Raw genomic sequence first — 22296 nt, forward strand, 5'->3', positions numbered from 1 at the left:
GCCCGGCCCATCCTGGTACTTGTGGTGTTTTTGCGTGGGGGTGTCTCTGTCACATGAAGGCCTAGAAGAGTGGGTGTTGGCGCCTTGCCTTGGAGAGGCAGGCCGTGCCAAGTGAAGACCGACTCAGGAGGAACTTAAGCTCCCCTAAAGTTCAAGCAAAAGGAGATAATTCCCTGCACTTGCCGAAAGTGTGGGCAGGGAGCTGAAGCCACTGGATCTGGACATTAAAGAAAAGTGACATTGGACATGGAGAAGCAGTCACTTGGCTGACGTGCCAGATGGCTGAGGTCCTCAGTGCCTGTAAGACTGGGTAGTGTACTCCTGGCCTGCTCTTCTTCCCAGTCCCAGTGGGCCAGAACTGCCTGAGTCTCCATCCTTCCTGTTTCGAAAGGGCATGAGTGAGCAATTTGACCCTGGTTTTTATGGGGAGGTGAGAAAGGAGGTACTTCTAGGGTGTTTGATGATGGTGGTGGGAGCTTCCTTGCTGCCAGTCCATCACCAACCCATCTTTGTCTTGGGCAGTAGAGATCCTCGACCCCCACCCGAGACCACCTGAACAACACCCTCTTGGCACTATTCTTTACCAGACCATCTGCCCCCTGCAGCCTCTGCCCCAGACCCTGTCCTGTACTCTGTGCATCCTCCCAAGGATCCCCAAGGCAGGCAGACAGGTGGGACTTTTTGCCCTACTTTGCACATGAGTAAACCTGGGGTCTCAAGAGCAGCCTCCCAAGGGGATGCATCCTCTCCCTCAGCATTGCCTCATGGAACTTCCTGCTTCCATCAGGTGATGTGCAAGGAAGGCAAAGCCTGAGCTCTCCCATACCAATGGGACTGCAGAGGTGGCGGGTTGACTAAGAAAATGTCAGGAGACATGGAGGGTGGGCTGGCCCTCTGCCCCTTTCATGCTGTTGACCCCAAACCAACATTACTGTGTTGGTAAATGTTTTGGAAACGCTACTGATGCTTACTCTGTGCAGAAGTACCGAGTGAAGGGCTGAAAGTAGGGATAGATCTATGTCACTAATCTGTGTGTCACACCCATGGATGGAATCCAGCATAGCTCTGGAGCCCATAGGATCTGGATTTGAATCCTGGGTTTGCCATAGTTTACTAATGAATTTACTATTTATTTGCTGTCTTCCTGTGTCTAAATGTCCAAGCTGCTCAGGATGTGAAAGAATCAGAAAGAATGATAGGTACTTTGTTTCTCAATTCAGGAGGATTTGAAATCCTGGAGGCTAGGGGAGGTCCCCTCACTCTACTCGAGTTAAGGAGGATTAAGTTCCAAGTCCTGGTCCAGGGGAACTCAACATTTTTCATCATAAACCCCTAGAAGTTAACAGCAGTTTTTAAAAATAAATAAATTTTAAAATTGATTTTAAAGATTTATTTATTTATTTTAGAGAGAGAGAGAGAGAAAGAGAGAATGAGCAAGGGAGCATATGTGGGGAGGGGCAGAGGGCAAGAGGGAGAGAGAATCCCAAGCAGACTCCTGGCTGAGCTGGGAGCCTGATGTGGGGCTCCATCTCATGACCTTAGCCAAAATCAAGAGCTGGATGCTTAACTGATAGAGCCACCCAGGTGCCCCTTAGGATTTAAAAATAAATCTTTATAAATTCTATAAAGTACCATTTTGCTAATATATCATAATTTCTTAAAAAAATAAAAAATAGAAATGAGAGAATTTAGAAGTAAAAAGAGAAGAGCCTAATATTTTTCCTGGGCTTTGAATGACCCCCCCACCCCCATTTTGGAAATCACAAACCTAAGCTTCAAGAAAGCACAGACCTGGGTAGTCCAAGGGACTTAGAGGGGAGGGTGTGTGTACGTACATGAGCATATGTGGTAACTCAGGAACTGAGGCAGTGAGATGTTTGGGACAAGGTGAGGGTTTGAGGGGTTTCCTTGAGTCCGGGGCGAGGGGGGGCACGGCGTTGGGCTGAGCTTGCAATGGAGGCCTGAGTGAGGAGGGAAATGTGGCTTTATGGTAGATGGGCTGGACCTTACATGTCTTGGCCTGGAAGCAGCTTGGTAAGATCGTTCTATCCTGACTTGGGCTGTATTAGTGGTGGGGAGCACTTGCAGCCTCATAACATTTCCTTTCCTAGTCCCCTGAGTCTCCTTAGATAGCCTCCTTGCCTCCTTAGATGGTGAGCTTAACCATAGGGACTTAATTACCTATTACATTTTTTTTTCTTTTTTTTTTTTCCTATTACATTATATTATTAGTTATATATAACATGAGGGACTTCTATATTCCTTCTATCTTTTCTACTTTCTATCTGTGTTAAGGGAATATGATATATGCATATAATAGTATTTTACAGAAGTTATAAAGATTTGTTTTAAAAAATAGCTTGCTTAAAATAAAGTTATTTATTTATGTAAGCAAGGAGCTGGAGCCAGCCCCCGGCCCATATCTCCGGAAGGGGAAGAGGGTGTGCTAAGGATAACCTGCCCCTTTGCAGGGATTCAGTTTGACAGAGCACCAAATAGTAATGTGATCCTTGTTTCACCTGCTTGCCCTCGAGCTAATTCATGTCATTGTCCCTGTGTGAAAAGGTTATGGTACTGGTCATTGGAGATCATTTCCAACTGGGAGCAACCTGGCTGGGGTTTTTAGGGAAAATTAATGCCCTCCAGGCGTTGGCTTAAATTGACCTTGTCTATCATCTCTCCCCTTTGCCGCTGAGGCCTGTCCCTGCCTCCCTGCCTCCACCCTGCCTATGTCTCCCCTGCTGACACTCCTCAGGACTGACGCTGATCCAAGCCTTCGTAAACCATTCAGGACTGTTAAACAAATCCTATAATTAGAAGCCAGGTTTCCTAAACGAAGTGAAAAATGTAATGTTACCCTTTGTTTGTTCACTGGATGCTCAACGCATGTCCCATGACCCAGAGGAGCTGTGACTTTGGGTTTTCAAGAAGCCTTAATAAGGTAATGTTTATAAAGTTCTTAACTTTACAACTCCGCTGGAGTATAACTCCATGAAATGAGGACAAGCCGTAATTCCAAGGAGATTCCACCCCCACCCACCGCCCCCATCCCAACGGTGAAGAATGTTGTCCCTTTGTCCTCTTCTGTGGTGTGTGGAAAGCCCCAAGACTGGGATTAAGGGGAGTGGGCTCAGGCCTCATCTCTGACACTGAGTTGCTGTGTCACATTGTATCAGTCTCTTTCCGTCTCTGGTCTTGCGTGTCCCCATCTGTAAAAGAGAAGAGCTGATGACACTTGCTCATTCTACACGTCTCTTCTAACTTGGATATTCTATAGTTTGATTTCTGAATCTCTCCACCAAGGGGTTTTATCTCAAGCAAGGATTCTTCTCCAAATTTGACCTCTCTTCTCTGGACTTTCCAAAAGATCTTGGTCATGAACCTTGAACAGAATACATCTAGTTTGGGGTTGGCAAGACACGTAGATATACCTTTTCTGCCTCGGCTTTGAGCCCTCAATCAAGCTCCTCCTTCATGAAATACAATGCATGACCAAAAAATGTGAAAATGACCTGTGGAAGGAAAAAAGAATTCCTTAACTCTTCCAAGGAATTCCAACTGGCCAAGATGGGGAACAATGGAAAGAGCGGGGCTTGTGCTGTCCGGGGACGGTAGCCACCAGTAAGTTAACAATATTATGTTAACATCGTAACAGCTGACATTTATGGAGTTCTTTCTATGAACCAGGCTCCACAATGAGAGCTTAAATCCATCCTCTCAATTAACCTCACAGAAAATCTGTGAGGTTGCTCCTTTCTCATTATCTTCATTTTATGGATAAGAAACTGACACTTAAAGAGAGGAAAGAATTTGGTGGAAGGAAATAAGTGGTTGGAGCAGAGAATCCGGAACCCATTCTTCAACCTCTACAAACCCACAACCTCCAAACCTCTGATCCTGCTGTGATACTTGTAGAAGTGTCCCATCACTCTGGGTCTCTGAGCAATTCTGATGAGCAGAGCACACCCAGGACTTGTAACAGAGGTGAGTGAGACATGTTTGCTGGAGTGAGCCTCCAAGGTCTGGGGGTTGTTTGTTACCGCAGCACAATGTGACCCATCCTGACTGACACTGCTTGTCATAGGGCAGAAGGAGCAGCTTTGTTCTGTATGTTCTCAAAGAGCAAATTTGTCATCAGCGGACGGAAGGAGGGGGGAGGTAGACATTTAAATCAAACAGAGCCTGATAAGAGACTTGGGATCATTTACTATCCTTGGGAAGCCAGCAAAATGACTATAAGGTCCTGCTGATCCTAAGATTCGAAGAAACAGCCTAAAACATGTGAAGATTTGTAGGTAATTCTAAAAAGATTGTGTCAGAGCTAGGCCTGTGGTTGAGATAATGGGATAGAATGCAAGGGAATCCCAATAATCCTAATATGGAAGACAAAAATTGTGGACATAGCTATGTAATCACCAGACCCAAAACAATCCCAGTTTTTCCAAGAGCGCACTATTGGGAGAGAGAGAGATTGGGGTCAGCCCGACCCTCGAATTCTCTCCAGAGCTGACTCAGAAAACATGTCCACCTGGCACCAAGCCCTCTTGCCAAACACATTTCCCTTCAATGTAGGCTGCTTCACAGAGCACAGCCTGGACACGTCAAAGAGAATTTGGATGGACTTTGGTGCTCTGTGCATGTTGCCTACACACCTGGGTGTAGACACCTGGGTGTCCACCTCTCACCACTGCCTGGTTCCAAAGCTCATTCCCTAAACTGTGGCAAAGGTTAGGGTGGGGTGGTGGGTCAAAAGTGGCCTCAGGGACCGAGGTTTTCATCCTAAGCTCTGCCCCTGTTCTCATTGTGCTTCCATTCCCTGGCCTCAATTTCCTCTTCTGTAAAAACCTTTATATTCACATGGGGTTGATAAAGGGAGTAAATAAAGTCAGGGACTTACAGCACTTACAGTGGTACACACAGAAGCTATCACCTTTACCACCAGCATCTGCCTGGGCCCTAAGGCTGTACCACTTCTGTCTTCCAGGGCCACAAACCTTGAAATTGTCTTCTTTAAAGAAAAATTTTTTTGTATATTTTTTTATTTATTTTTTATTTATTTTTTATTTATTTATGATAGTCACAGAGAGAGAGAGAGAGAGAGAGAGAGAGAGGCAGAGACATAGGCAGAGGGAGAAGCAGGCTCCATGCACCGGGAGCCTGACGTGGGATTCGATCCCGGGTCTCCAGGATCACGCCCTGGGCCAAAGGCAGGCGCCAAACCGCTGCGCCACCCAGGGATCCCCTGTATATTTTTTTAATTGGAGTTCGACTTGCCAACATATAGTATAACACCCAGTGCTCATCCTGTCAAGTGCCCCTCTCAGTGCCGGTCACCCAGTCACCCCCATACCCCCGCCCACCTCCCCTTCCACTACCCCTTGTTCATTTCCCAGAGTTAGGAGTCTCTCATGTTTTAAAATATTTTTTTAAAAGTTTATTTATTTTTCTAATAATCTCTAAACCCAACATGGGGCTTGAACTCATGACCCCGAGATCAAGGGTCACATGCTCTGACTGAGCCAGCCAGGTGCCCCTTGGACCTGTCTTCTAACATTAGAACAATCATGGAGGCTTCTTTCCTGGGAACCGACTTTGGATGTGGTCGGATTCCCCACCAGCCGTTTCTTCCTCTTCCCTCACCAATATAGTATTTATGAGAACCAACCTTTCAGTAGCAATTTGGCAAGATGTCACATTCTTGTCACATCGGCAAGAAGACATTGTACCTGCTTCCACATGCCCTGAATGCTGAGGTCATGGGCTCCAGTCATGCTCATGGATGCAAGAGGTATAGGAGATGGTGAGGAAGGATGCCCAGCCACAGTGCCTAAGGCTGGTCCTCAAATACCAATATTGTTGTATCTACCATCCTTTTCAAGAACGTGAGCTCGGGAACTGTTTTAGCTGTTCACTGCTCTACGCCCAGGCCTGAGCACAGTGCCTGGCACACTATGTATTTGTCAAGAAGTGAGTGGACCCTCCTCAAGAACTCTCAAGGCTCTTCACTGCCTATATCTTAAAGTCACAGCTCATAGAAACATGCAGAGCATCCTGGGCAAGGTATTTAAACCACCACCTGGGGCAGCTTCTCATTATCCTCAGCTGATGGGTTCATGCCGCAGAGCTGGGAGGTTCAGACCTCCTTCTGCAGGGAGCCTGGGTTGGGACTCACCGTAGCCCTGAGAGCCTGTATGTTTCTGAGGCTGGTGTCTAGATCGGGAAGCAGGGTGGGGACAGAGGCCTTGGTTACAGCTGTCAAGGCTCCTTGCTAAGGGCAGTGGGAGCTGTCTCACCACCTGTCCCCCCAAGTGGTGGGTATTGGGTAGCTCTCAGGGTTCCTCCTGCACTCCGGCAAGTCTGGCCCTGGTCATAGCTGCCCCCGGGCTCCCAAGTCGGGCACTGAGAAGCAGATGTGAGAATAAGCCACGTTCACGGTCTGCAAGAGGCTCCCACCCCATGACTCCAAGGCTCGCACTTGCAAGACCCCGTCCGAGAATTCGCACTCACCCAGACACCAAAACAAACACAATGAAAACAGTGCTATTTGAGCCGGTAACAGAAGCCAATATGTAGGGCAGACTCTGAGCAGTACCATGGCTTTCAGCTGTGTTTGGGGAGCGGGCCTTTGAACCCAAGCTATGAAGGAATTCCCCTCTCCACCCTGCCTCCCCTTGAGGACTCCTCTCCTGTAAACAACTGGGAGACACCAACCTCTTTATTCCCACCCCCACACCCACCCCAGCCCAGGCTTCTTCCTCCACAGGATCTGGGCTCTGGGGGTCTACAGAGAACATTTCTCATGTGGTCCCCTTTTCCTGCTTCTGCTGGAGAATGGAGCCTCCTACCCGAAATAAATGTGGACCCACCCAGCAGGGGGAGGGGCCAACAGCTTTCAGGGAAAAGCCAGGACTCTGGATCTTGTAAGTCCAGACGACGTCCTATAAACTCTGACGGAAGGATAAACATCCCCCGGGACCAAGGGGAGGATATGCCGGTGGGCTGGGGGCCCGGCGCCTCTGTCTGCCCCAGGGACAGGCTGTTTAATCCATGTCCCTCATGAGCCTCTTTGGGCTCCTTCCTGTTCCAGGTCTGGACAAATGGAGGCAGGCAGGACAGCCCCACCTGTGGACCCAAGCCTCTCAGGCTGGAAGGGAACTTTTAAAATTCAGTGAACCCAACCCTTTCTTTTTTTTTAATTTTTTCTAAATAGGCTTCATGCCCCTGTGTGGGGCTTGAACTCACGACTGTGAGATCAAGAGTTGCATGCTCTACTGACTGAGCCAACCAGGCACCCCACTTTCTTTTTCGTGAATCTCCCGGATACCACTCCCAACTGGTCTTCGGCCCTCTACTAAACCAACCTGGCAGATGGGGAGCTCACTTTTTCCAGGGATATGACTGGGACTCTGGCAGTTAAAAAGCTCTAGAAGAGAGCTGACCAGAATTGTTCTCTTCAACCTGACTGAGCAAGAACAAAGAACAATGTGTAAAACAAAATAATCACAGGGCTTTCATTGAGCACCACGCCATGCCAGGCACTTGACATGCGTTATCTTGTTAGATCCCCCTCCTTTCCAGGAGGATACACACAGGCTCAGAGAGGTTAGGTCACTTGCCCAAGGTAACCCAGCAGTTGTGTACAGGGGCTGGGGTTCAGGTCACTCTGGTTCAAAGTCCGTGCTTTAAATATTGGCCTATATGCAATCAAAGAGCAAAAATAGCATATACACGCAGGAGAATACTGTCCACCCAACTTGGGTGCACACGAACCCAACCAAATGATGATAAAAACAGCAGAATTGGCCAAATATTAAGTATTAGTTATATGCCAGGAAAATCATAAATTTTTTTGAGAAATCCATTTAAACATCTCTAGGAGGATACTGAGGCTCACTGAGGTTAGGAGAAGTGGACACGGGCACATAAGAGGGATTGGGTAAGTGTCCGACCACCATCTCTGAAGTTGGCCGTCTCCCACTACGCCGTATCACATCATAGGCAGGAACTTCAGCATAATGAGAGAGAACACTCTTATAATTATTCTTTTCAACCACTAAGGCTTTAAAAAGTAGGATGTGCGCCCTCAGAGAGAAATCTCCCTACTGTGAAGGTGTTCAGCTAAGGTGCTTTAAAAGGGGATCCTATGCTGGTGGGGGCTGCACAAGACATCCCTTGGCTCTGAGGGCCTATGGGTAGTGAGCACTAACCAGAGACTAGGTACAGGGTGGAGTCGATCTGTAATTCAGAAACACAAGCTTGGTGTTTTCAAGGCTGGCTGCTAGGCAGAAGGGAGGCCTTAGCCACCCAGTCCCAGAACACAAGTCCACCTCTTGAGTCCTACCCTGACTCCCATTCCCTTGACTGCCCCCCATGGGGGAGGAGGCATTGGCACCTGGCCTGGGCAGAGGATCATGTGGATGTGGCGGTCCCTCTGCACATCTCAGGGGCCGCCGTTTGCCCAGGCCTTTCCCTTTTTTGAGAACTGGGAGCTTGCTGGCTGGGTCTGTTCCCACCAACAGTGTTCCCGTCCAGGGAGCTTAAAATAGTGCCTCTTGGCTGGGGCTCTGGAGTGAGCAGTGAGGCAGGCATTTGTGCAAATATGGGCCTGGGAGAAAGACTCCTACCCAGGAGGGTGGCGGGCGGGGTGGGCAGCATGGCAGGAGAGCCAAGACCTCCTGTGGAGGATGCGCCCTCCTGGCCACAGCCCCCTCCATCTCGCAGCAGAGGCGCCTGTTAGTCTCCTGCCTCCCCAGACCTTACTGGGCCGCTCGGGCAAGTCTTTACACTGAATCCCACAGGTCCTCCTGGCTCTAGGGTGGGCCCGTTGGAAACAGGGCCGCTGCGTTCTTCAGCAGGTTCTATCCTTGTTCCCGCTGTACCATGCCCTTCCCACCTAAGAACATTCCAGAAGCAACCTTGAAGGCCCAAATCACTACCTGTTTTAACAAGAACAGTGACAACAACAGCAGCTACCTTTAATTAAGCATTTGCTTTTGTCGGGCACTCTGCTAACTGCTTTAACATGCATGATCTCATTTGATCTTCACAACGTTCCAGCCAGGCCAAGTTATAATCTCTACTGTGCAGAAGAACCTGAGGCTCAGAGAAGTCAAGTGACTGTCCCGAGGTCACACAGCTGTGAACTGGTAGAGGCGGGATTAAAACTCAGATCTGTGGATCTCTAGAGTCTGAACTCTTACCCCTGGGCTATCCCCCACCCCCTCTACAGGTCCCTGTGGCTCGGGCCTCCCATTTTCCATTCCAGCATTAACACTCCATATCGCATACAGCTGGCTTGAGGCAATGCATCAAATACCTTGTGAATGCCTACTACGTGCCAGGAACACTGCTGGGTGCCGTGCTCATGCCCTGGGAGCTCTCAGATCCTCTTGAGGACTCTGGTTTGGGCTTGGGCTCAGTGACCTCCCCAGCACTCATGGTCCAGTTCGTTTGAGGATGTCATGGGGAGGCCGAGGCAAGCATTGGCCCTCCTCCGTGACCAGCTGGACACCCCCTGCCCTCTCCTGGCTGTGACTCTCCTCTCCTTCCCCTCACTGCAGGGGACAGCATGTACACTAATCAGACAACCTTGCTTTGAATCCTCTGTGACTTTGGGCTCCCTGAGCCTCAGTTTCCCCGTTCGTAGATGAGGGATAAAATTAGGACCTCACCACAGGGTGGCTGGGAAGATTTACTGAAACAGTGCTCACGAAGGACTTAGCACAGTGCCTGGCAGTCAGTAAATAGACATTAAGCAGTAGCTATTATTATTACTAATTGTTATTTCCTGAAATTTCTGATGTCCAGCAGACAAACGCCTGGGGCCCAGCACATGGTGGATGCTCCAAGCGAAGGAATCATTCACACAGCAGACAGAAGCCTGCACCCCATCCTTGCCCCCCCCCCCTTGGCAGCCTGTGCCATTGCTGCTCTGACATGGGAGGTGTCCCTGGAGCTGGACCCTGACAGTAGGGTCGCTCGGGAGGCCAGAGGGCAGGCACAGGACCCATGCCCCGTCACCTGGTCCCCTCAGTTTCAGCGCCAGGGCCCATTCCAGGGAAGGGGCGGGGATGGTTCCCTCTGGGCATGCGACACTCTTCAGGGTTGTCTGGCTTTCTGGTGGCGCCACCTGGTGGCGAGCACAGCGCCGCTTCAAGGCGGGCCCTGCCGCCGAGGGCTCTGGTGGCCCTGAGCAAGACCACCCCCTGCCTCCCCCTTCCCAGCCCCCCCGCCCGGGGCCTCCGTTATGAGTGCCCACCACTTCCCGTGAAAGAAGACCTAAGGACCCCAACTTTGCTGTGGGGCAGAAACACTGACGCCCACGTTCTTAGGCCTCTCTCTCAGACCTAGGTTGGTCCCACTGTAGTCGGACAAGCTTCACACTCAGGACATCCCTGAGGGCAGATGACCCTTCGGTGGTTTTCTCGAGACCTAGGCTGGAGGAAGGGACTGCCTTCCAGGCCTGAGATGGCCCAGGAATGGGAAACCCACTGATGGTCACTGGGGCCCTCCGTGACTCCCCAAGCACCTGCCTGGGTACCCCCACAGGTGTCCCCCTCCCTACTGGGAGGAGTCTGGGGCCCCAAGTCCCAGCCTGGCCCCAAGCTGTCGGTATACGCTGCGAGGGAAGAAGAGACTGAGGCGTGCTCTAACTAGCCTCTCCTGACTCCGGCACTGATACTGAGGCCCAGCCCCACCTGCCCCCTTCTCCTCCCGTGCTGGAGTGGAGGTGGGGTGCGGGAATGTGGAGAGTGGGTGAGGACTCCTGTAGCTCCCAGACCGGCTCCTGTGAGGCGCAGATTCCCGGGCCTGCGTTGTCAGAGCGCCGAGGCCAGGACCCCGGAGTCTACGTTGACAAGCACCGAGCTGGAAGCCCAGACAGCTAAGTCCTGACTTTGGGATACAGAAGCAAGGGTGCATGTGGCCAGCAGGTAGGAGAGTGTGGTGGTTGCGGGGGGCCTGAGAAGCAGAGGACCCCCCTGGCAGCCAGGTCCCTATCTTTTCATTTCCCTTTCCGTGGATGCCGGCCGGGGTGGGGGGTGGGGTCCCCCCAGCTGCATGCTGCTCCCGCCACCCGCCAGCAGCAGCAGAGGGGTAGCAAGGAGGCTGCCCCCATCCCTCACCCCGTCACACTAGCTCGGAGGACAGTGGGGTGGGGCCGGGGCGGCCTGGGATGGGAGTGGGGGCCCTTGCTGCCTGAGGAGGTATTTTCAGAGTCCCCCTCCCTCTGGAGTTTCCAGTGATAGAATAGAGTCCTGTCTAGTATTTGACCAAATATGGTGGTATCTCTCGATGAGCTCCAGCCTCAGCCAGTTTCTCAGTTATGCTGTGGAAACCTGCCCCGGACAGATTAATCTTGTGACATTCGGCAGCGCGTCGCACTCTGTTCTCCCCCTCGGCCTATTCCTGTAAATGGCCAGGAGTGGCCCTGAGCGCCACGGTGCAGTCCTAGATGTTTGTTCATTCACCGTGTCCCTCCCTGTCCTCTGCACGCTCTCTCCTACCCTCCTCCGCTGCCCTGGGCGGACTGGCTCCCTCAAAGCAGGCTGGACTGTTCGGTTCGCTTGAGCGGAGAGACCTGGACCCTCGGGGCTGGCCAGTTCAGCGTGGGATTTCAGGACCCGTAGCCCCTGGGGTCACCCCAGCTCACCACACTGTGGCCGGAGCCTGTGAAGCCCGGAGCTCTCTCGGGGGGGCCCGAGGGGCAAGGAGGGAGAGTTGGCTGAGCGACGAGAACCACGCTGGCTCTCATGCTAATTAGAATAGCTAATGTTTGTAATAACAATTATGTGATTATTTCATCATAATCATTTTCGTCATAAACAGCTAAGTGTTTATTGAGCACTTACTACCCGCCAGGGACTGGGCCAGCTGTTTAACGTGGCTTATTTCCTTTCCTCCTTTGAACGGCCCCATGTGGTGGCCACTGTCATTACCCCCATTCTAGAGAGGTGGGACGTGAGACTCGGAAAGATTTCGGGAAGAAATGGGCCAGGCCACTGTTGACTCCTGGGCATGACTCCCATTCTACAGAGAAGGAAACTGAGGCTGAGAAAGAGTCAAAGTGACAGACAGCCACGGACGGGGAGCCCTACATCGGGGAGGCCAGAACAACCAGCCACAAAGACCTCATGAACGGCGACTTGGCCCGCGTGAGAGCACAGATGCAGAAGCATGTTCACGGCAGGCCGGAACTGTGCAGAAAATACCCCAAGACAAACAGCAAGGGGTGGGGGAGGGAGCCCTGCACGGGGACCAGGTCTGAATCCCAGCTCTGTCACCTCGAACCCGCTGCGTAATCCTAGACAAGCCCCCTTCCCGGCTCTGGCCTCAGTTTCCCCGCCTGTGAACTAAGTGGGTGGGACGCCGATCACCCAGGGCCATTGAACTCACCTGGGGCTGGCTGAGGCCGGAGGGCCTGGGCTGTCTCCCTGGGAGATGGGGCCTGCGTCCGCTCCTGGCCAGCACAGCCGAGAACATTTGCTCTCCTGACCAACGGACAGCCCGTCCCTCCTCCACCCTCACCCCCTCGCCGTCCCCAAAGCAAACGAAGCTGATTGTCTCAGCCGGCCCTGTGGGTGCTGGCCGGGTGGCTAGCCGCAGGCCACAGACGGAGGTGCCACCCGCCAGAGCCCCGCCAGACACACAGGGCATTGTCCCTCAGTCAACAGCCCCCGGGCACCTCGGCCCGGCTCCTGGCCTGCCCCACGCCCCTCGCCGCCTGCCGCTGCGCCGGGCCCAGCCAGCCGGGCCGAGGCTCCCAGCTGATGACGAGCCCCCCCAGCCACCCCCAGCAGCCCCCTGACGAGCTATAATTGCTTCGCTCCATCCTGTTGCTGCCATTCTCTTGGCGGAGGCATCTGGGGTTCCAGGCGGGCGGCAGCTGCAGGCCAACCGCCCGGCCCCATGGACTGGCCGCACAACCTGGTACGTGGCGCTTCCCCACCCGCCCCACCCCCACCCCATTTAGGGCCGCAGCGTCTCGGTCCTTCTTTCCTATTGATTAATGGCCGCCTCTGTTTGCCTTGGAATCTGCAGAGGCCGAGCTCTCCCTCTGCCGTCTCCCCCAGGGCGAGACAGAAACAGAGACGGTCTCAGAGCCGCAGCCCTGGCCGCCGGCTCAGGCCCCTGCACCCGCTCGGGCTCGGCCTCGCAGCGAGGCCCCTCCAGGCCGAAGCCATCGGGGGAGATCCTGGCAAACCCCGTTATTGGGGGGGGTCCAGAGAGTCCCCGGGGCCTGGGATCCAGGCTGTGTGACCTTGGGCAAGTCCTTCTGTTTCTGATCCCCAGGGAGGGGCGACTTTGGTTCTGTTCTGGGCTTCCCGGAGTCCCTGTGAGAAGCGCAGAGGAGAGAGCCAATTGTTAAGGAGGCATTTTTCTGCACCGGGATCCAGGACCTAAAAGGAAGAATTGAGCGACTTGGTGGATTTTGCGCTGCCAGGAGGGGCTTTGCTGAAATTTGCTTCCAGGGGGCAGGACTTGCTGGGTAGCCTGGAGAGTTCAGCATGGGCTGTGCAGGTGGTGAGGGGAGTGACTCAGGGCAGGGGGGCCCCTGGTTAGACTCAGGGACCGGCTGAAACCCCCTTGAAGAGTCCTGCCTTCTGGAGAGTCCTGGGCCCCACCCACGTTCTGGCCCTTGTCTCCCCTGCTTGCTGAGGAGCCTGGGTCCTCAGAGCCTGGGTCCTCCTGCCAGCTCCCTGGGGCTTCTCCTGAGCAGGCCAGAGACTTGCCTGACACTCTCGGTTCAGTGGGGGGAGAGGGGGAGGATGGTTGGTGAGGTTGGATACGGGTGTGTAAGGTGTGGATGGGGTGGGTGCAGAGGAGGGGAGCACAGGGGTCATGGCATCCAACAGGGATCCTCAGCCTTGATGCCCCTCTCCCCACCTTCATCTCACGCTCCCTCCCCTGCTCTCTCTAGTTAAGCCTTGTGGTTTCCCTAGCAAAGCTCTTCACCAACTCAAACCTCCTCTCACATTGACCCCACCTCACTGTGAGGTATTTAGACTACCCCCCCCCCACCTCCCCTCCCTCTTACCCTTCACCTCACCTTGCCGGCTCCCCAGAAAGGCCTTGCAGGGCCGCTCCACTGCCACCAGACTGAGCGGGTGGCCCTAATCTCTAGCCACATGCAGCCAGCTCCTCCTCAGCAACAAGCTCCAAGATATTTAGGGGCTTATTCCTTGCCTACTGTGTGTCCCCCTTCTCCGGACCGTGAGCTACAAGAGGGCAGGCATAGTGACAGCCGTTTAGGGACCCAGGCACAGGGGATGAGACAGTATGTGGAAACCATGGCAATGGCTGTCCACATGGAGTCTGTGCTTAGTGGCGGAGGGTGTGTATAAAAGAGCCACACACAAAAAAAAAATAAAAAAAAAAAAAGAGCCACACACACAAACTAAGTCTGTAGTCGAGCAACGAGGGCGTGTGGTATTGAGAGCCCAAGAAAGTCCCCTAAGGCATCCCTTAGGGTGTGACACTGGGCTGAGACATGAGGGGTAAGAGGCATTTAGAAGGGGAGGGGAGGCAGGACTCTGCAGATGGCAGCCTGTGCAAAGGCCCTGTGGCAGGAAGGAGCGCGGTGGGAAGAAGGGCTTGAGAGCAGGCCAGAGGCCGGAGCACAGGAGTGAGAGGAAGCCAGGGGTGATCTGAGGAGGCAGAGGTCAGACTGTGTGGTGGAGTCGGGGTGTTGTTACCTCCAGGGGGAACTGTTAGCTGGAGGGTGACATGATCAGATTTGCATTTCAAACAGCTGTGCTGGTCCACAATCTGGAGAACAGAGAATAGAATGAGCCAGGGAGGATTTGGGGAGACCAGGTAGGAGGCTTTTGAGGGAAGTGAGGATGGTTGCTCGGATAGAGAAATGGAAGGGTGGGGAGATGTTTAAGAGGTGCCAATGTAGGACTTAGTGAGGACTATGGTACGTACACACGTGTGGTACACATGTGGCGGCCGGGCGGGACCAGGCCAGGCATGGCCAGCGCGGGTGGGCCCCGGCAGAGGCTCTCTTCCCTCTCTTCTCCCTGGGCCTCAAGTCTTGGCCCAGAGGGAGACCTGGCTCTCCTACCTTTGACGTGTGGCCTTCTTCCCCAGCTGTTCCTTCTCACCATCTCCATCTTCCTGGGGCTGGGCCAGCCCAGGAACCCCAAAGGCAAGAGGAAGGGGCCAGGGCGGCCTGGCACCCTGGCTCCAGGGCCCCACCAGGTGCCGCTGGACCTGGTGTCCCAGGCGAAGCCATACGCCCGCATGGAGGAATACGAGAGGAATCTCAGCGAGATGGTGGCCCAGCTCAGGAACAGCTCTGAGCCGGCCAGGAGGAAGTGTGAGGTCAACCTGCAGCTGTGGCTGTCCAACAAGAGGAGCCTGTCACCCTGGGGCTACAGGTAGGCCGGGCTGGGCAGCCATGGGCAAGCTGCCTGGTGGCGAGGGGGACACTGTGCTCACTGTTGCCATCACTGTCATAGACCTGGGATTCAGAGATCTGGGTGCCTGGTTTGATTCCTGGTTCTGCTTCTTACCAGCTGTGTGGCTTAGGGCAAGCTTAGCTTCTCTGAGCCTCAGATTCCTCAGTGTAAGTAGAGGTGATACTGGTTAAAACTTTGTAGGTTTTTTTTTTGGTTTTTTTTTTTTTTGGTTTTTGTTTTTTAATTTAAATACAATTAGCCAACATATAGTACGTCATTAGTTTCAGAGGTAGAGGTCAGTGATTCATCAGTTTCATGTAATACCCAGTGCTTGTCACATCGCGTGCCCTTCTTAATGCCTGTCACCCAGTAGCCATCCCCCCACCACCCACTCCAGCAACCCTCAGTTTCTTTCCCAGAGTTAAGAGTCTCACTTCATAGGTTTTATAGGCTTGTTATTAAATGAGCTGTTGAGGCAGAGCCTGAGTATTATGGTTCATGTCCCCACTGAAGCACCTGCAAGGCTTTCACTTCCTCTGCTTTGGCGTGCCTTGTACACACCTCCTAGTTACAGTACGCACAGGTGGCAGTGAGTTGCTGTGTCCACATCCATCTCACTTTTGAATGACTGGCACATTCCCAGGGCCTGCATCAGAGTCATGTAAGAATTCTCGTGCCCCACTCAATCACAGTCTCCAGGAAGAGGCCCAGAAAATGATATTTTATACATCTCCACATGATTAGGGTTCACAGCCAGGTTTGCGAGTCAAGACCTGCCATCTCTAGATGATATGGTCGGTGTCTCTCCGTGGCTGTAGCTCTATTTCTTTCTTTTTTTTTTTTTAAGGTCTTATTTTATTATTTAGTCATTCATGAGAGACACAGAAAGAGAGGCAGAGACACAGGCAGAGGGAGAAGAAGGCTCCATGCAGGGAGCCTGATATGGGACTCGATCCCAGGTCTTCAGGATCACACCCTGGGCTGAAGGTGGTGCTAAACTGCTGAGCCACCCTGGTGGCCCTGGCCAAATATTTTTCCCTGGACAATTTAGGTCTTGAGACTCAAGCAGAGAGTTCTCTACTTCTAAGCAGAGAACCTTCTAAGCACAGAACCCACAGAGGAGGCCAAATGTATATGTGTTGAATGAATAATGAAGAAGTAGACTAACTGGAAGGGTCCTCACTCACTAATCAGGCCAAAGATTTTTGTTTAAAGATTTACTTGAGAGAGAGAGAGAGAGAGAGAGAGAATCTCAAGCAGACTCCTGAGTGTGGAGCCCAAAATGGGGCTCAGTCTCATGACCCTGAGATCATGACCTGACCTGAAACCAAGAATCAGATGCTTAACCACCTGAGCCACCCAGGCACTCCCTGGCCAAATATTTTTCCCTGGACAACTTAGGTCCTGAGACTCTAGAAGAGCATGTTCAATAGAACCTTCTGTGATGATGTCAATTCTAACATGGTAGGCGTTAGCTTGATGTGGCTATTGAGCACTCGACATGCAGTCATGCAACTGAGGAACTCATTTTGATTATTTTATTTATTTATTAATTAAAATTTTATTTATTTATTTGAGAGAGAGCAGAGAGAGAGGACACAAGCAGCGGGAGCTGTAGGCAGAGCGAGAAGGAGAAGCACACTCCCCACTGAGCAGGGTATACAGGACTCCAGCACCATGACTTGAGCTGAAGGCAGATGCTTAACTGACTGAGCCACCCAGGCCCCCTATTTCATTTATTTTAAATTTATTTATTTTAATTGAAGCATAGCTGACTAATTTTGGTTGACTTACATTTAAATAGCCACATGTGGCTAGTGGCTACCATATCTGGAGTGTGGCAATTGGAAGGGTCTGTAAAGATCCTGCAAAACTTTCTGTGCCCTTGATTTGGGGGGCGGGGCATCTTCTAAAAATGCAGTTTTGGATTCAGGAGGTCTGGGGTAGGGATGATTCTGCATTTCTACCAAGCCCCTGGGTGATGCGGATGCTGCAGGTCCTCAGTGAAGCTCTCTCCCCATCCCACCCCCCAACTTAGCAGATGAGAAAGCTGAGGCATGAGGAAGGTGAGGTCACAAAGCAGGTCCCTATGCTCTCGGCCCGAGGAGGGAACCTGTCTGTGTTGTCCGTCAGCGAACACCTAATGTCTAGGACAGGTTCACTCCTGCAGTGGGTGGTGAAAAGTGTGTCTTGAATGAAGAGAACCGCAGTCAGAGTAGAACCCAGGCCTCCTGACTCCGCTTCTGGGGAGGAGGAGGCTCAATGTGCTCATATATCATTTCCCCGTGGAGGACATTCCCCAAGAATAGAAGCGCGTGGCCGGGGAGCAGAGAAGGCCCTAGGCTCGTTGCGACCCCACAGGGCAATCTAGTCCCGGGACGGGCATGGGCACCGATTTGCCCTGTCGCGACGGCCACCTGCCACTCAGTGTTCTCTCCTGCCTCCCTGCAGCATCAACCACGACCCGAGCCGCGTCCCTGCGGACCTGCCAGAGGCGCGGTGCCTGTGTCTGGGCTGCGTGAACCCCTTCACCATGCAGGAGGACCGCAGCATGGTGAGCGTGCCCGTGTTCAGCCAGGTGCCCGTGCGCCGCCGCCTGTGCCCGCTGCCACCGCGCACCGGGCCCTGCCGCCAGCGCGCCGTCATGGAGACCATCGCGGTGGGCTGCACCTGCATCTTCTGAACCCCGAGCCTGTGGGTGGCCAGAGACCACCCTCCTTACACTCCCACGCCAAGCAAGGCCGATGAAAAGTGAAAAGTAAACGTGTCTTTTGTTGAGCAAGACCTTGGGTTTGCTCCTTGAGGCTCCAAAGCCGGAACCTGGATGGGGATAGGAGGTTTGGGAGGTAGATTTCGGATCAATATGAAGGAGGATATTCCATCCCTCAGAATTCTCCCAACACTGGGATAGGTTATTTTAAAAATCTCGCCTTCATTTCTGCCATGTAGGGCAGTCACATACTTCCTTTAATTTGGGTGTATAAGCCTGTTTCAACCAAGTTATTGGAGCTTGGTTGATATAGACTTATATAGGAGTGAGCAAGCACTAACTCTCCCCAAATAAGTCAAGGACAATCGCAGACAAGCTCATAGGAAGCGGTAAGCTCCTCGTCTCTGGGACGGCCCAGTAGTGCTGAGGCTCTATGGATACTGTGGAGCTGGTTGGAGTAAGTGGCCTGCAAGGTCTCTTTCAGCTCCGAGATTCTCTGCAGGTCAGCCAGCCGCCTTCGATCTAGAGAAGAGCCTCTGGGTTGTCAAAGAGTGGGGGGTTTTAGCCTGGGCCAGCCAGCCGCTGAAAATTTCATGTGGGTATGCATTTTTCTGGGCTGAGATCCCTTGCTTTGAACCAACACTCAAGAGTTGAGAAGCACCAGTGTAGATTCTTCCAGCCTATGTACCAGGGGATCTGGCTAGATGGTTCACTGATATCTCAAACTTTAGCAAGCACTAGAATCATGGGGAGGGCTCATTAAAACACAGATTGCTGGGCCCTGCATGCAGTGGTTCTAATTTAGGTGGGAGCTGACACTTGGCTTTTCTTTCCTTTTCTTTTAAAAAAGATTTTATTTATTTGAGAGAGAGAAGGTGTGCATGAGAGAGCACAAGTGGGCAGGAGGGGTGGAGGGAGAGAGAGAAGCAGACTCCTCACTGAACAGGGAGCCTGACTCTGGGCTTGATCCCAGGATCCCAAGATCATAACCTGAGCCAAAGGCAGATGCTTAACCAACTGAGCCACCCAGATGCCCTAGAAACTTGGCATTTCTAATGTAGTGGTTCCCAGGTGATACTGATGTGGCTTATCTAGGGGCCACACTTGGAGAGCCACTGGCTTTATTTTTGCTTTTGTTTTTTATTTAAATTCTAGTGTATTAACATATAGTGCAATATTAGTTTCAGGAGTAGAATTTAGTGATTCATCACACCCAGGGCTCATCATAACAAGTGCCCTCCATATACCCATCCCCCTTCTAGCCCATCCCCTCCCTCCCTCCATCAGCCCTCTGCTGAGAACCACTGGTTTATATCAAGACACTTTGATCAAAAAGGCAGTGCGAATTGACTTGTCCTAAAGCCCCGGCTCATTCCTGCCCCCAGATAACTCCCTGTTCCCCCTATTAGCTCCTTGCAACTCAATCCTCCCCCTGACCTCCTAGCCCCTGCAGCTAGTCCTAAATCAGCTGTTCCAGGGTCTAAAAATACCTTCCCTGCCCCAAGACAGCTGAGGGGCTGAGGCTCTTTTCTGAGGGTAAGAATAGCTGGCACTTCAGAGTTCATTTCAATAAAGAGGGCCAGCCGCCAATACAGGGATACTTTGCTTGGCTACTCTACCTTCAGCTTTAGCTCTGAATGTTTTAAGAGTCTAATTCATGAAAGGGCAATGATTAGGTATGCGCCTGTCTGGGTCAGTAAGCAACTTACCTTTTTTGGTATTGTTCTAGAGTGGATACTGGTTAAAATTACCCCAGGAAGCTTTGGCCTGGTTCCAGACACATGGAAAATAGACTCCATGTGCCAGCCCAACCTGATGCCTTCAGCAGCCGTTCCTCCTCCCTGGAGTTATTTCCGAGGCCCCCACAGCCTGCTCTCCAAGTCTTAGGACCTCAGTGGCACACGAGGGACCCAGAGCCTCCAAGGCCTTGTTGTGGGGTGAGGACATGAGAAGAACTGAGCTGCTGGAGGGTTGCTCTGGTCTTGGGAGACCTTGGGTTCCCTGGGGCATAGAGGTTGGGTGGGGAAACTCCTCATCTGGGTAAGACAGACTGTCCTATTCCTACCAGAGCATCAGACGCACAGAGATACTCAATAAATGCCAGTTAGAAAAAAAAATAAAAAAAAAATAAATGCCAGTTAGTTTTATATGGATGTTGGTTGCTGTTTCCACTTCCTGGGCTTTGATATCCTCATCTGTGAAACGAGCAGATGGGATTTAGGATCTTTGGGGTCTTTTCCAGTGTTACCATTCTGTAGCTTAGGAACTTGGACTCATGAGCCTGGGCTGGCAGCTGGTCCTTCCCAGTCCCTTGTTTTAAAGGCAGCAGCAGAGGGGCACCTGGGTGGCTCAGGTTGTGATCCTGGGGTCGAGTCCTGCATCAGGGTCCCTGCAGGGAGCCTGCTTCTCCCTCTGCTTATGTCTCTGCCTCTCTCTCTCTCTCTCTCTCTCTCTATCTGTCATGAATAAATAAATAAAATCTTAAAAAAAAAAATAAGTGCAGCAGCAGGAAGCTCAGGACCTTTGGTAGTCCAGGGAGAGTGCTGGGTCTACCCTTTGGTTTGAGTCTAGGTGTGTTTCATGTTTTGCATTGCCTGGTGAGAACCCCCCACTCCACGAGAACAGGGGCCTTATCTGCCTCCTTCAGCGCGGCATCTTCAGCACCTAGCACGGTGTCCAGTGCAAAATAGGGTGTAGCGTTTGGTGAACGAATGCACGCTTGCACGCATGCACGCGTGCATGGCGGCCTCTAGGGGGAGCCCAAGATCTGCCCCAGCTCCTTCTGTAGCTCCTTCAAAGGTGGATCTGGAGCAAGGCACTCCTCTTACCCTTGCCATTCCTTAATCATCCCCAGCTCTACCCTCCACAACTTCCCCTTCCTCCAAGTGTTGAGGTTTTGCCTAGGTCATCTGCTCTAGGGGTGGAGTCCCTGCGAAGAGTTTTAAATGCCCACCACACTGCGCCCGGGACTATTGTGGATGAGTGTGGACTCCCTTCTTAGTTTGGCAGATTTGGGAGCTAAGTCTCTACCAATGCCCTCTCCTCTCCCAGAGGGCTGTGGGCCCTTGGGGCCTTCTGTCCTGGTCTGAGAAGGCTAGGCTGGGTCTTGGGGCCACGATGGTCCCCATACTCCCTTCTGCTATCTTCAGGAATCTCTGGCTTAGAGGAGGTGAAATCTAGCTCCCAGGTTTGGGTTTGGGGAAGCAGGCCAGCAGGAAGTGTGGGCATTTTTGTCTGCTTTGGTTCTGAGCTGTTCAGACCTGTCTACCCAGATAAAGGCAGTTTCTGAAAAACGAGCCAGCACCACTGTAGCTAGGGCATGGAGCCAAAGCCCCAGCCAAGGATTGGGGGTCAGGTGTAACTGTCCTGGTTTGCCTCTTCTGTGCACACAGCCTTAGGGATGCGAGGGAGGGATGGTTACCAGGGACAAGTCTGAAATTGGCCTTGGCCCCCTGGCCCAATACCAATGATCATCAAATGCACATCTTCATTTCAAACATAGACCATGAAAGGATGTCACTACATACTGATTCCACTGGAGGCCAGGGCACTGTCCCATCCTGTGCATGGTTGACATTGCACTGCTCTCTCACACCCCTTCCCCTTTCCCAAATTTGTACTTTGGAGGAGGCCACCTCCACTCCAGGGGAGGGACTTGACTGTTCTAAGCCAATCAGCTTCATTTCATCCCCTGTGTCCTGATGATTGATCTGGCAGCCGAGTCATAAGCCAATCAGCACGCGTGGTATTTGCTCAGTCACAGTGAATTGGTTCAGCCAGGGCCCAACTGGCCCAGAGTCGGCTTTGGTTCACAGTTGGGAGAGACCTCTCGCCCTGGGCCCTGTTGGCAGCCCTCCTTGACCCAGAGAGAAGTGGCTCTGGCACTGCATGGGCTGATGCCTGCTTTGTGCCTGGATTCTCATAACCAATAAAACCTTTTTATTGCTTAGGCCAGTTCAAGGTTGGTTTTCTACTACTTCAGCCAAAAACGTTCTTAGTGATGTGCCAATTTCATAATTCCTATAATAACTGACAAGTACACGCTCTTAAAGCACCATCTTCTTCACCGCCACCACTATCACCTCAGCACAGCAAAAACAATTTCGAGGCCAATTTGGGCCTCTACCTAGTTGCAGAGTATTTTGCCCCATGATGAATTCATTTTTCTTTTTTAAGATTTTATTT

At 52.1% G+C, this 22296-nt stretch overlaps 1 protein-coding gene and 1 long non-coding RNA gene across 3 annotated transcripts; one reads left to right on the top strand and one right to left on the bottom strand.

Annotated features, from left to right (window-relative positions):
• Nucleotides 1–1599: 1599 nt before the first annotated feature.
• On the bottom strand, nt 1600–12705 carry LOC111095596. The gene is made up of 3 exons (XR_005358452.1): nt 12394–12705; nt 3432–3512; nt 1600–3209 (listed from the first exon to the last, which is right to left on the bottom strand). It is a non-coding gene; the product is annotated as an uncharacterized LOC111095596 (long non-coding RNA).
• IL17B (interleukin 17B) lies at nt 10374–22065 on the top strand. Of its 2 annotated transcripts, none has more exons than XM_038535067.1 (4): nt 10374–10931; nt 11950–12927; nt 15091–15380; nt 17853–22065. In XM_038535067.1, exons 2-4 carry the CDS (start codon nt 12907–12909, stop codon nt 18082–18084), a joined length of 543 nt encoding a protein of 180 aa, XP_038390995.1. In that variant the 5' UTR covers nt 10374–10931; nt 11950–12906; the 3' UTR covers nt 18085–22065. The 2 variants fall into 2 exon arrangements, with proteins under 2 accessions (XP_038390995.1, XP_038390994.1); XM_038535066.1 differs by having other exon boundaries at nt 12034–12927.
• Nucleotides 22066–22296: the final 231 nt, after the last annotated feature.

This window comes from Canis lupus, chromosome 4, assembly GCF_011100685.1.
Source record: "Canis lupus familiaris isolate Mischka breed German Shepherd chromosome 4, alternate assembly UU_Cfam_GSD_1.0, whole genome shotgun sequence".
NCBI classification, from domain to species: Eukaryota; Metazoa; Chordata; class Mammalia; order Carnivora; family Canidae; genus Canis; species Canis lupus.